Source organism: Buceros rhinoceros, unplaced genomic scaffold, assembly GCF_000710305.1.
Source record: "Buceros rhinoceros silvestris isolate BGI_N320 unplaced genomic scaffold, ASM71030v1 scaffold37410, whole genome shotgun sequence".
NCBI lineage: Eukaryota > Metazoa > Chordata > Aves > Bucerotiformes > Bucerotidae > Buceros > Buceros rhinoceros.
Genome location: NW_010390796.1, coordinates 387 through 15410, shown reverse-complemented (window position 1 = coordinate 15410; position 15024 = coordinate 387). Strand labels below are relative to the sequence as shown.

The 15024-nt window shown below is 40.1% G+C and overlaps 2 protein-coding genes across 2 annotated transcripts; one reads left to right on the top strand and one right to left on the bottom strand.

The window, feature by feature from the left end:
• Nucleotides 1-214: 214 nt before the first annotated feature.
• ACAT2 (acetyl-CoA acetyltransferase 2) lies at nt 215-7082 on the top strand. The gene is made up of 8 exons (XM_010139188.1): nt 215-241; nt 371-577; nt 1417-1534; nt 2283-2426; nt 3186-3308; nt 4023-4177; nt 6149-6259; nt 6857-7082. Exons 1-8 carry the CDS (start codon nt 215-217, stop codon nt 7022-7024), a joined length of 1053 nt encoding a protein of 350 aa, XP_010137490.1. The 3' UTR covers nt 7025-7082.
• Nucleotides 7083-7281: 199 nt separating this feature from the next.
• Nucleotides 7282-14293, bottom strand: TCP1 (t-complex 1; the record flags this gene model as incomplete). Its single annotated transcript, XM_010139177.1, has 11 exons — nt 7282-7577; nt 7807-7970; nt 8276-8468; nt 9414-9537; nt 10283-10458; nt 10785-10911; nt 11559-11740; nt 12403-12513; nt 12888-12985; nt 13361-13489; nt 14208-14293. Coding segments are annotated over 11 exons (1604 nt in total), but the record flags the coding sequence as incomplete, so codon positions are not given.
• Nucleotides 14294-15024: the final 731 nt, after the last annotated feature.

Genomic DNA, 15024 nt, shown 5'->3' with positions numbered 1-15024 from the left:
GAAAGTTGTCTGCTGGTGATGTACAGAAGGTGTCAAAAAGAAACCCTTCATCAAGTAGCAGTTTAAGAGCTCTCATCTTACGCATGTACAACAGGCTAGTGCTGATTTGAAGTTGGTGTTTCGTCTGACCTGCCATCAGGAGCACAGTTGCAGATAGAAAACTCTCAGTAGCAAGTCTCTGATCTTGCAGGTATTTTATTGATCAACAATATAAATGAGAGAGGTAACTGAGCTCCTGTTTATAGATTACTACTGGGAACTTCTCCATCTACCAAATGAAAATAGGAGCGAGCTCTGAATTTTGGTAGAATTGGAGCACCTGTTGTGAAAAGTGACAAGGCTGACATTTGCTTTGTTAAGAACAGACAAAGGGAAAGTGCTGCCTGTTTCTGCAGGTGCTGGCCAGAACCCTGTCCGGCAGGCGAGCGTGGCTGCAGGAATCCCTTACTCCGTGCCTGCCTGGGGCTGCCAGATGATCTGCGGATCAGGCTTGAAAGCAGTATGCCTGGCTGCCCAGTCCATACTGACGGGAGAGTCCAGCATCGTGGTTGCAGGAGGCATGGAAAGTATGAGCAAGGTAAAGCAAACGATTACACTCGTGTTGTGCTGACTTACTGGAAGCGAACAGCTTTATGTTATGTTGAAACCCTGTATTTTAGACTGATGCTCTGGGGGCAGATAGAAAAAGCAGCTTGGTTTCTGCACTTTGGAATGAATTTACACATGTAGCAATTGACTTCAGACCTGACACTGTAGCTGCTGAAAAGGAGCCATGCAAACACAGACCACATTTAAAAATCCATTAATTTCCATCTAGCTTTGTGGTGAATGATTTGCTTGTGATAGCTGACAATAGACAGGGGGTTTCTGTGTTTCAACAAGCCCAGAGGAGGCTTAACTGCAAATGTTTCTGATCACGAAGCAATTTGAGCTTGGAAAGGAAGCGAAGCACTTTTATTTCAAGGTGTTCATTCCAAGGCTGTATTAAGGAATGGTGCTGGGCCAGAGATCTAATGCCTAAGCAGGGTACGACCTCTTCTGCTAGGGCTTGCTAGCTGCCTGTGCTGAGAGCGATGATGACGTTGGCTGGCAGCAGAATGCAATCAGGAACCCCCTAGAGCAGACTGGTAGGATGGGGGACCCATGGCTGTATGGCCCCAGGGACAATTGATTTGATTTGTGGTGAGAAAACACCTACTGCTTGGTGGTCTGCAGCTGGGGAAATGCAGAGGCCAAACAGTCTCTGACAGCTGGCAGGCTCTGTAGGGAGAGGCAGAGCTGCAAGCGGGGGAGACTGCCGGCATTTGCAGTAGCTGCCTGCAAGCACAAGGCGGAGGTCTGTCTCTTCTGCCGTCTGGCTGTATTGTGCACTGGAGATACAAACCATCTAACTCCTTTTGCGGCATTTTCTTGCAGGCTCCTCATGTCATTCACATGCGATCTGGGATCAAAATGGGAGAGGCTTCCTTGCAGGACACTGTAATCCTTGACGGCCTTACAGATGCTTTTTATCAGTATCATATGGGTATAACTGGTAAGTGGTGACAGTCCAGAAAATGAAATGGTTAGCTGGGGAGGGAGTGAACTTCACTGATAGGAAATTTCAGAAATCTGAAGTTTCAAACAAGGTGTTTCAAGCTGTCCATAAGTTGTAGTCATCAAAAAGAAAGAAATCCCTAATACTGAAAGGAAAATACTACTGCTCTGTTGTTTTGGGTTTTTTTTTTCTGTCTGAGCTAATCTAACCGCATCTGTCTTGCAACTGAGCCATTTAATTTAATGTCAGGAAAAAAGAACAAAATAATCCCTGTAGGTAACTGGAGATTGAGCAGCACATATTTACAGCGGGCAGGATTTACGTAAAGTGTACCATGGATACACATGGTTCTGCAACTTCAGGGTATTGCACCCTGCATGGGCTCATCAGCCAGCTGCTTTCCCAGACCCTGCTTACGAAACAGAGTAACTTCCAAACTGTTCCCTCCTCTGAAGCAGCCGTAGAGAGATCTGAGATAATAATTCAGAGAAGCAATAAATTAGAAAAGCTTGTTTGTGTTTAACTTGATGTAACATCTGGGAAGAGATGGGAAGAGTAATTTTCAGCCTCAAAAGAAAATTAGTAGAGAATCATGCGCAAACAAACAAGGAAATCGGAATGAAAACTGTTCAACAAGTTTAGCTGCTTGCTCCAGCAAACACTAATGCCTGCCTTTGTGCTTACAATTTTACAGCTTGAAATTTTAGCATTTCCTGATGGCATTTCCATCTTGTTCCTGTTGCAGCTGAAAATGTGGCCAGTCAGTGGCAAGTCAGCAGAGGGGAACAAGACCAAGTTGCTGTGCAGTCACAGAACAGGGCAGAGGCGGCACAGAAAGCTGGCTATTTTACAAAAGAAATTGTTCCTGTTCTTGTACCTTCTAAGAAAGGTAGGTGTGAATGGATAATGAGAGCTGATTTTAAATAAAAAACCCGTTTTCTACTATGTGGCCTATAATCAGTTGATGGCTTTCCAGGCTTTCAGTAGTCACTTTTTAAATAAGAGAAAGAGTGCAAATATGCAGTATTCAAATACAGCTCTCTGCAAGTACCACTACTGCATTTTACAGGAGATGTAATTACAGCCCAGGCAAACCACTGTCTTATCATAGACTTGGATATGGTACCAAAATAAGTATTTTTTTTGTTTGTTTTATTAGATTCCTGCTGCACCAAAGTTAAAACAGTCGTGTTGATGTGGCAAACCTTGCCCACCTTGTAAAATACACAGTAACAATAATCAGGGTTACTAGTTAATTAACTAGGTCAGGTTACGTATATTAGGTATATTGCTTTTTAGGTCTATTAGGGATATAAACAGACCTGTTGTAGTGCTTGAGCCAAAGGTCTGCTTCTAGAGCAGGGCAGCTCCCCCAGCTCCTTGTGATGTGGATGCAAAAACTGAGTTTTCTGAACAGCAATCAGAATCAATTGTTCAACATTTGCATTTAAGAGACCCTGTAGGAAAAGTTCTGGCAATAGATAATAGTATTTTATACCACTTGACTGTTCTTTGCAACGAGATTCCCACAAGTATCATTTGGAAGGTAGCTTTCCGCTTGAAGAGAAGCTATTGCCCTTGCTGTTCCTAAGCCAAGATCTGTGTGTGTGAATAGACCCTCCTGCAGGTATAATGCTCTGTTTTGCAGGTCCTATAGAAGTTAAAGTAGATGAACACCCTCGACATGGGAGCAACTTGGAAACAATGGCAAAGTTAAAGCCCTGTTTCCTGACGGACGGAACTGGGACAGTGACAGCAGCTAATGCTTCAGGTTGGTCTGTCTGGCTAAAACCACTATGGAAAAGAAGAGTGGCTGCTTGTGGCTCAGGGCAGGGTCTCTGCCAGGGGTTAGGCTGCCGTGTGTTACTGCTGCGTGTATTTTGCAGGAAGTAGCAATGTGTTTGACAGCATAGGTAGAACTCGAATGTAGCTGTTGTGGAGGGTTGCTTTACAGAGGAGTTGTCTTTTGTTTGCTTGCTTTCTGTGAAGCGATGTAGATGTTTGGACAATAACAGCAATATTTGATAGGCTGGAACAAATAGAAACTACATCCTCTCTTTTCAAAACTAGCTGTCTAGTGGTTTCTAATGCTGCTGGTCTGGACGAAGGGAAATTTAACAGTTCACATTTGAAAATGTTTCTCCTGTGCACTATCTCTCCTGCCACAGGTAGATTTGCTGCCTCTTCCAAAGTCTACCTAATAAATCTGATGTGCTTCTTTTCTAGATTGTATCTCAACTCTGAAACCTGCTGCTTTCCAAATAGAAATCACAAACATGTCCCGTTTGCAGCAGTAGAGATACGTTACCCATTTAAAGTGTCTGTGTCGGAGGACAGATTTGATCTGAAAAATACTGACCTAAACCAATAAAAGATTTGCGATTTTTGCTTTGTCTAGATTGTGAATTTATGCAAGCAGGAAAAGGTGGTGCAGTAAAAGCCATAAAACCCAATAAATACATAAAAGATGTTTGTCCCTCTGCAGGTATAAATGATGGAGCTGCAGCTGTAATTCTTATGAAGAAATCGGAAGCTGCTCGGAGAGGCCTTATGCCTTTGGCTCGGATTGTGTCTTGGGCTCAGACAGGTATAGATCCGTCTATAATGGGAGTAGGGCCCGTTTCAGCAATAAAGCAAGCTGTAAGTAATTATCTATGTATCTATTACGAAAAAACTCTGTTCATAATAACTTTTCATCTGGCCATGCCTTGTTTTTTCTCTATTCTAAGGAACACTTAGCGTAAAAAAAAAAAACAAACTTCATGAAAACAAGACTTAAAATAGCAGAAAATATAGAAGAGTAAGATTTCTAGTGCTACCAGGCTAGGGCCTACTCACTGAAAAAAAATTAAATAAACATCTGTGTGTATGAATGAGTTCAGAGCATAAACTAATCAGGTTTGTGAAAGACCACCTAGATAACCTAGGAGGCTAAAGGTCAAACTTCATGGATGTGTACAGTAACCTAGTTTGGGGGTGATTTGGTCCCGCCACGATACAGTTCTGATGCCGACTCTGGCCAGGTTACTTTTCAGGTTGCTTCTGGTGGTATTTGCAGTAGCACACCACTGAGAGAAGGGCCAGTGAGCACGTCTGCCTTAGCAAATGTGATGGTGCCCTTTGGGTGTTACTGTGCCCTGCAAAACGGCTGGAGCGTGCAAATTGGATTCCTTTCAGATGAAACTAAACACAAAAGTGTGCTCTAGAACCACATCTAACATACTCGGACCGTTATTGAACACACTGATGTACTCTGTGCTCCGTCCGCAGGACAGTGTTCTCAAATAAAATGCCGTGAGGGAGCAGTCCCTGTGGTACCACCCTGTTACAGACGTAGCTCAGGGCAATCCCAGCTGATTGTTGTTAAAACTGAGCTATGAGACTGAGCATGAAAAGCGCTCTTGTACAGCTGATAATGATAGATTTGCCTTAGTATTCCTTCTTAGTTTTATTTATATTGTGTAAAGGCCTTATTTTGTTCGTCTATGAATGTTCTGGCAGTGTAGAAGCCTAACTTGAACTCAACTCTGTGGCTTTTAATTGGGAAATCAACTGTAATGCTGAAGGGTTTTTCTGTGAGACCGAACTGTTCTTTTGAATCAAGAATGCTATAAATATATACACAGTCCTAGTGTAAATTGTAGAACTGACAAGCTGTATTTAATAGTACCTGTAATTTTACAGGTACTCTGAAAAAGGGCACGCTACTGAGCGTAAACTTCATAGTGTTATCGAACACTTCCCAACCTCCATATATTATCAGTTTATGTCTTCGGAATATTTAAATTCAAAGTGAGAGAATGACTAGCTCATGCATTTTAGTGTTACACCACCACAGTAAACCTTAGACCTTTTCCAGAAGGTGGACAGTTTCCATACTGTCTCTATAATATCTAATAGGCAAGAAGCCCTCCTCTTGGAGGTGACACCAGTCTGTCTAGCAGGTTGTGAACATCTTTGCTGCAGATGACTCTGCTCATAAAGCATTGTTGCTACAAACAAAAGTGAGTTCAAGAAAAAATCTAAATCTGTGAAACGTGTCTAAGCTTGTACCCAAGAAGACAGTTGCACCACAAGTTTCTCAAATGGAAAAAATGATCCAAACCATATTGCAAAGTAGTTGCCTTTGAAAAGCTTCAAGTGACAACTTTCAACTTGAAGTCAGGAGAGACTGGACAAATTACACCTGACACCCATCACTAATGGTCATTTCATTATTTTCTGCATAAAAATCTGTATTAAGCAGAATCTCTAACAGAATCAGACTTACATCCTGACAAAGTCTTCTAATCTGTTAAAGCCTACATCTGAAAACACATGGTTTGATTCCCCAATGGCACCACTACCACTGCGTAACATTAGTCAAGATGTTTTGAGAGCAGCCAGCATGTTACAGCACGTTGTACTGACTTGTGCTGACACTGGAATTTTGTCTGTTGCTTCAAGAATTGTCAACAACCCTGGCTATACGTGTAAAAAAAAAAAAAGTTTGCTTCAATTTTTTAGAAGTGGTGGCTTCAAATCAGCCTGTTTAAGTCTCATGAAAAGCTTCCTCTGGTGTGGAGGAAGACATAAAAACTAATTAAGTCTCTACTTACTCCGTTTTTTCAGATTGAGAAAGCCAGCTGGACTCTGGAACAAGTTGACCTGTTTGAAATTAATGAAGCCTTCGCATCACTAAGTGTTGCAATAGCAAAAGAACTGAAAGTCAATCCAGAAAAGGTAATTAATGTATTTGAGGCTATAATTAGTTTGCCTCCTGTAATTCAAAGTTGTTCCATTCTGTGCATCTGGATTGTATTCTTAAGAGGCAAGAACAATCCTCTTGCAGTCACCTTGCCCCAGGTGAAAAGGAGGGGAACGCCAGTAGGCATTTCCTTAGGTTAGTAGGCTGTAGCCTGGCTTTGCTTGCAGGCACACCGTTTCCTACCACAACAGGCTACAACTGCATTGTAGTGGATTCAGTGGCAAAGCTCAACTGCTTGAGCATACTTGCAATTAACTTTAGAATGTGAACTTGCTGCTGGAAGCTTATTTTCTACTTCCAACGGTGGCAGGAAAGTACAGGTTATTACTCTCCCCTTCCTACATCCACCACAGTTATCACCTAAATTAACCTCAGAGTAAAGATTGGCCCCCTTCAGAAGAAACAAAACACTACTTAACAGCTGTCACATCCACATTCAAGTTCTCCTTCAGCAGTTTCAGGCTTACTCACAGTCAAGGACTGTATCCAGCAAAATCATTGATGTGAAACTTGACTAAGCTAGTTAAACGGTTTAAGTTGACCTTCTGTATTGGCTTTTTTTTTTCTTTAAGGTTAATATCCAAGGTGGAGCTATTGCACTTGGCCACCCTCTTGGTGCCTCTGGTTGTCGCATCCTTGTTACACTTCTACATGCCCTGGAACGGACAGGTGGAAAACGTGGTGTTGCTGCTCTCTGTATAGGAGGAGGAATGGGAATAGCCATGTGTGTTGAGAGATGAATGTGAATGAATGAACAGCTCCTGTTAACTAGCTTTGAAACGGTTCATTAATAAACTTCTACTCATGAAGCTTACATTTGTTTGCTTTGCCTAAAATTTAACAGGCTTAACTCCATTGCTTTTTGCCACTCAATCGCTGCCTTGTCAAAAAGACTGGTGCCTACTGCAGCCACTCTAGTTGTTAACAGACACTACAGCTTAACTTCTCAATGCAAGGATCAATCTCACTTCCAACAATCAATTTGTTTCCAAGAAAGTAGGAGCAGGATTCAACCACTTGTTTTATTAACATGTTACGAGAGTGGGAAGTGTAGAGTTAGGACATAAATAAAACCTAAGTTATTCTTCGAGTGCTCCAGAGTGAACAGCATCCTCATAGCACCCTCTCTCTTCTTTAGTTTCAGGGTGCAGTTTAATAAGATCATCAATTCGAAGAATAGTAATTGCAGCTTCTGTTGCAAACTTCAGGCTTTTAGTTTTGACAATGGTTGGTTCAAAGACACCGGCTTGCTTATTATCACGAGGTTTTCCATTGATTAAGTCAAGACCAATCCTGCAAAGAATAAATATTGTCAGGTGGAGAGATAGAAAAAGTAGAAATGTAGTTGGGAGTAGAATGTGTAACTACTACTAGGTCCCAGTGACACATACATAGGACTGAAGGACGGGTGGAGAAAAGTTCACTGATAACCTAACACTCTATTTTTACAATGCAAATTGTGGTTCAGTAAGCAAGCAGAACAGTTTTCCATGTATGTCACCAGCCCACTTCAGATACTTGCCATTTCAGGTTTTTGCGATCTGGGTTAACCTGAGCCTCATTGTGGAACGCTCTCAACTTCGCAACAAGATCTGTCGCATCTTGTGCAGCATTTACTGCCAATGTATTTGGAATTACTAAGAGAGATCTTGCAAATTCTGCTATTGCGAGTTGTTCACGTGATCCCTAGAGAGAAGAAAAATTTTTAAACAATGAAGTGTTTGCTGCAATGAAAGAGTAAAAAATACAGCCACAATTGAGACTGTCTGTAGTAGGTATGGGTTTTGACATGCAGAACACATTTTTAGGTCAAAGAACCATCTAGTCTGGTTTTCAGAGAAAGAGTAACTCATATCCTCAATTTTAAAGTAGCATGACTAGGTTTTCATGAACCACAGAACCAACTTTTAGTAGAACAGAATAAATGCTTGCAAGTCCACATTGTCCTAATTTGACACATATACACTGTTACTTCTTTGTGCAAGGCTTACCATGCTGGTTGCATAATTTTCAAGATATATGGAAAGTGCTGCCTCTACAGCACCACCACCTGGGACAACAGACTTGGATTCCAATACCCTTTTAACAACACAGAGAGCATCATGTATAGATCGTTCCATTTCATCACACATGAAGTCATTAGCTCCTCGCAAGATAATGGATGCTGAAGTACGAGCCTTTGTACTATGGAAAAAAGGAATCGGAAGTCAGTGGTGCTGAACAGTAGGTAAACTACAACTCTTCTTGCTAAAAGTATTCTTCTAAAGCCAAGTGGAGTGGAGACAAGATTCTTTCAAGATTTAAAAGGAAATCTTGACATTGATATGCACCCTTGCATGATCTGTACGTTGTAACTTCGTATTTTTATTTCTAATATGCAAGAACCTAGTGCTTTAGTGAAAGCTACCTGAAGTATGACAGACATTTTCCCATCGAACAGGAGGAAAATGTAATTAGATATTAAGGAAGTTCTCTTGTGCATAGCCATTGTGTGAGCTAATGATTGCCAACATTACAGCATAAGCAGTCATGTTTGCTTGTCACAAATGTGCCACAGTCAGAGCATTTCCTTCACAAAGAAATGAGACTGCAGGAAGTTGAACACTCTGAAGGGATACCGAAGCAGTGAAACAGTTAACATCCAAGGCATGTTCTCGTTAAACAAATTGATACTCAAGTCTTCAGGTACCAGACAGTGGTATGCCAGCAGTGGCATACTAAAAACTTCAAGGGAAAATACCATGTGTGTGGACAGTTGGTAATTGTTACTCTTCTTACCCATTAAAAAAACCCAAAAGCCGACAAACAAAACCTAACCCCTTTTAACAATACGGTCCATTTCATACTACCAGAGATGACCGATTCAATAAAATCAGCACAAGTAAACCTCATCTTCCACTGTAAATGATAAGATTTAGCTTACACCTCCTTGTTCAGATGGTACCTATTTCCCTTTACTGTCTGCAAAGAGAAGCCAGTTTAGAAAAATCTGTTTATAAACAAAATTGTCCAGCCCCAGCAGAAGAGATTAAATACTCATACTTTCCCCTCTAATTTGCAGTGCACTTGTATACCCTTTCAAACTTAGGAAGTGTACACAAAACTGAGTATTTTAAAAAAAATCCTTACTTCTTGATTAAAATAAGCTCATCATCACAGATTCTCTCTTGAATCACCTCTTCTGCTTGTCCCAGCATTAATGCCTCAAAACTCTCCTCACCTTCAAGGTTTGCAAGGGTTGAACATATGGTTGCTTCAACAAACAAAAAAGTGAAGTGAAATTAGCTTTCAATTCCAGCACAACCTTTGTAACTTCCCAGAATGGGCATACAGAAAGAAAAACAAATTGAAAGCAGATATAAAAGCAGCCTAGGTAGATTTTTCTTAAATTCAACAGCTCTTCTAATTATCAGGAAGCAATTCAATATTTTGCAGTTTATAATTGATACTGTTCTTTTTGTTCAACTTTTACCACACTTACTTTACTTTTCCACAGCTAGTACAAGCTTTTCTGCTTTACTATAATGAAAATGTGTGCAAATTTAGAAACTGGTAAGACAAAATCTGTATAGGATCAGAATTTTTTGCAGTATCTATTAAATGATTTAGAGTTCTTCGTTTGTCTTGAACTATCTAAACAATGTACTTAACTCTCCAGAGGATTATAAACAAGTGGTTAACAAAGACTTTTAAACAAACATAGACCCTGGCTCCCATTTCCACAAGAGGACAGTCTTCCCACTCCAAGACAGCATTTTATTTCCTGACTGCAAATCTTCAGCAGTCAATTCTTATGGTACTCATCAACTTTGACAGAAGTCACTTAAAAGCAATAGTAAAATTAAAACCCAAGAAAAGTGGCTCAGCTCTAACTCACGCTCTCCATGCATGTTAAGAAGCCATTTGAAAATCAGTTACTAACACCCTAACAACTTTTACTTAAAAAAAAAAAAAAAAAAAGAAAAAACCCAAACAAACATCTTTTTATATATACATACCTCCAGATGCTTTAGCAATCCGCTTAAGGTCCTTTTTTACAACTCTTCGTACTGCCATAGCACCAGCATCAACAAAATATTTCAGACACATATCATCAATACCTCCAGTTGTGAGAATAACATTGGCACCAGTGGCCAAAATCTTTTGGATCCTCTCTTTGGTAATATCTGACTCTCTGGGAGGACAAAGTTAAAGTTATAAAAATGTATTTAAAAATCTACAATCACATTCTGTACCCATTTCCTGAAATCTTAATGCAGACCTCTGCAAGGAGAAGGGATCACTACACACACAGATTAGGATTTCTTGAAAACTGATTTAATACTAGTTTTGCCTCTGGAAGACTTCCACTATTGGTATTTCGTATTGTTGGGAAAGATTCACATTTAAAACATTTTTACCTGTAGCGCTCAGCCAAAATGGCATTGCACCACCTCAACTGAAGAAACCAAAACAAGCCTGTGAAAACCCACTGTCTCAGTCACTCAAGCTTCCACACACCTCTGCCTTATCTGGTCCAGCTTCTCAGGGTCTGAGATAACAACCTGAACGCCAAGCTTCATTTTTGCTTTCTGCAGGCTGAAGTCAAGGCATGCAATCTTTGCATTAACTATTCTCTTGGTCATACCTGATGAGAGAAAGCAAGAAAGAAGAAAGATTTTGTCACATCTTGTTAACAGAACATCAAGTTAACAGAACATCAAGAGCATTAGAGATTAGAAATAATGTTCCTTTCACATTTCAGATTTCTGTTCAGTTTCCTTCTCCATCTCCAGTTCTGCCTTGGTACAAAAAAACCCCACTAACGAAGACTTCAAACGGAGATTAAAAACAAAGAAAAAAGTCTCCTGTGACCTGTTACCTTTTTAGACTCCATCCCCAAAACATGAACGACCACGAAAAGATGACCCATCAGTTTTGCATCTTCTAGGTTACCTAATCCCAACCCAGCTCTGACAAATCTAACAGCTCCCTACAGACTGGACACTGGCTCCCCACAAGAGGCACTAAAGTTCCAGAAGCTCAGCGTTACCTTGCTGCTATAAAGCCGGCAAAACTGAAGTGATTTACCAACACTTCGTGGATCACTACTCACTTGCAGACCCTAGCCTAGAAACCACTTGTGAAGCATTAAGGTTTTTTTGTGTGTTCTTGTGGGTTTTCAATTCCAGAACAATTACATGATTCGCAACTCATGCAGTAAGAAGATCCACGCAGAAAGACTAAGAGGTCTCAGTTCACCTAGAAGCTTTATGAAACACAGCATGTTCTTACCCTGTGAGCCCACCACACAGTTGAGAGCGTAACCGTTCACAAGTATGCTCTCTTTCTGGCTGCGGCCATGTGCCTTCAGAACATTAACCGAGTTGATTGGATACCGAGCCTGACCCTTCTGGTCTGTGTATTTGACTGCCAGTGCAGCATCCACCACCATATTAGCAAAGAAATCGCCATCACTAAAATGCTGTTAAGGTTAAAATTGAAGAAAACTAGTATTATGCTCAAGAGGAAAAAACCAAAAAGCCACTGACGGTGCCCAAACTATGAGTCAAAGACAGTTTCCAGAGACACGTAAGCCCTAGCTTTCTTCACCGTTGACTTAAAGGAACAAGCAATTCTTAAAGCTGAAACTCTGGTAAGAAAATCAGGACAGGCTAGTGTGATGCTTTCAATTTACACACATTCTATTTCTTAAAACAGAAATCCTAGGCATTCCCTTGGTGGCACGAAAGCTAAAAACACAGGTTTTTCTTTTTTCTGACTAGAGTGAAATGCAACATTCTTTCCTCTAGTTTCAATCCCCAGGTGCTTGACATCTGTAACACATTCCTCCATTCACACAACTCCTATCCAGCCTCACTAACTTCAATGGCCTAAGGACCAACGTGCAATACACTGTTAAAGTTACTGCTATGTGTCCAAGCAGTTTAAATTGGAAGAGTTCAGACATGTTTTCCCATGACAGACAGTATCTGTGAAATATTTTTCACACTCCTTATAAAAACGACAGTGTGAATACTATACCCTATTCATAAAAGTAGCTGCAAAGGAAACTATCCTATCTGCTTAATCTCTCCAATCCCTCTCATTTAACAAACGCGATCAGGTTGAAGGATACATTCCTATAATTTTAGAGGACATTGATGTTTTAGCAGCATTAATTAGGCACTCCCTGCCCAATTCATCTGTGTTAATGATAAGATTTTCATTGATGTAGCGAACTGCTTCCCTGTGGAATAAAGACAAACAGTGGTGAAAAATTGCACCCCCACAAAAAGACAATAATCTTATGTGCTTTCAGCCCTTCTAAATGTTATCTCAAAGAACATAGGGATGTAATCAATTCACCTTCTCAGATAGTGACATTTCTATATGATTATAAAAATACAAAATTAAAAAAAAAAAACCCAACAGAAAAACCACACAAAAGCCCCCACCCCAAACCAAAAAAACCCCCCCAACAATCCTCCAAAACAAAACATCATATCCACTTTACACCCAGAAGTCTGCATTAATGCAGTCACAAATACAGAAATAAACAAAAAGCATGAAGTTATTGTACCTTCAAAAATGCAACGTACTTCAACTGTATTAATTTCTTACTTGCAAGCAAGTCGGTATCCACCAATAATAGAGGTAGGATGAATTTTCTGTTTCACCAGCTCATCTGCATTTTTAAGAAGTTCTGCAGCAATAATTACCTGTTTGAAATACAAATGAACTAAATGCACATATTCTATACAAGCAAAGTAGCTACCTGTTGCCATTAAGTGGAAAGCAGAATCACAAATATTTGTCCAATCTCTACTCAGTGGAAAAAAAGTACTTGCAACCTAGAATTATAGTTTCTGACGTCGGGTAGAGCCACCTGATTTCAGCCCCTGCCTCCCCCAAGTTCTCTAAAGTCTCAGGCAACTTTTCAACACTCAGCATCCCTATTAGTCCTAACACTTTGTCATGTTTGTTAAAAATTAAGAACCTTATTTCACGGCATTGCATCAAAGTTCAAAATGGATAAATTAAATGTAATGAAACACTGACTTTTGCTGTATCTGCCTGTAAAACTTTCTACATACCACTGAGGTTGTCCCATCGCCAACTTCTTTGTCTTGCAGGTCTGCCAGCTCACAAAGAACTTTTGCAGCAGGATGTTCCACCTCTAGCAATTTCAGAATAGTTGCACCGTCATTAGTAATGGTCACGTCCTAATTTTCAGAAATCAAATGTTAATGTGGAGCGTATTTCTACTGTGGTTTATAACATTCATATAAATAAAAATTATTATTTCCAAATTTTCATGAAATAACTATACCAAATGTTTACTGCTTCTTCTTTAACCAGGAGTCCCATGTTAACAACAGAAATATTACCAGAAAGTGCAGAATCTGCACTTTCTTTTTATCAGAAAAGTCTTTCTGTTATAGAAACTCACTAAACATTTTGCACATGAGATCAGCAGTGATACAGTGACCACACTCTAATACAGTATTGTATTACAGCAGCCTGCAAAATGGCAATCTTTCCTCATTTGCTTGAAATATTTCAAAATATGAAATATTGAGTGCTGCTTTAAAATTCTTACAGGATTCTTTTAATTTTTTTTCGTTATTTCTCCTAATGTGGAGACCAGGATATGCAAGTCAACACCATCACAAGGCCTGACTTTAAAGGTGTTATTCCTTCCTGCAAATTTGACCAATACTTAGTAAGAACAACTTACATGCAGAAAGGAGACAACTGTACCATATAAACTACAGTATACGGGAGTATAGTACCACCAAACCTAAACTACAGTGACGATGCTCAATTTTACCACAGCTCTCCTACCCCTCTCAAGACCATGGAAAAAAAAACAGGCACGTGGAAGCACCTTCCTACAGGAATACAAGTCCTCCTTACACTTCTTAAAGGAAGCTTACTTACCCCAATATCATCCACCAACATCTTATCCAGACCAACTGGCCCAAGAGAACTCTTCACAATGTTGGCAATAGCAGATGCAGCAGTAACTGAATAGATGAAAGAAAAAACAACAAGAAGTTTTATCTTTCCAACTTTAGAATCATTTATGTTTACAAGAAAACATGGCAAGAACCTGCAATTCTGAAACTTCAGATCAAGTGACCTAACTTACGATTAGGTTTTAGACTAGCTAAACTAGTAGTGGCTTGTAGCTACTAAAATATAATCTGTCCCAAACTTCGTTCTTCCCTCCAAGCTGGTTCAGCTAACTAACCTGGCAAAACTAACTGATCAGAAAAAGAATCGTTTTCTGCTCCCTGATGAGATGGAGGACACCACCAAGGTCAGAAAAACAGTGGTGGTAGCTCTGTTTCTTTTGGCAGCAGTGAGTCATGCCACGAAACTTCACTCTCGTTTACTCCTCAGTTCGAGGCAGATACAGAACAACGGTATCACCATACATCCGTTAGTAACACATCTTTTTGTCCCGACCAGGTCCATAACTGAAGAAAGCCAGGAAAGTCCAAAGTGGCTTGTTTAAAGGATGTTCTGCCAACTTCATATAGGAAAAAGATACAATCAACCTTTTCCTTCAGACCGTGGCAAGTTTTTTTTTATCCCACAAGCATAGCCACTTAATCTGTAAACTGAAAAAGTGGTAGTATAATGGGAAGAGCTAGAACTCAGACCTTCACCTTGGAGCTTCAAACAACGTAACTACTTCTTTTGCTTTGGAGGAGTAACAGCAGTTTTCTGAATGAAGTAACTTTTCTGTGAA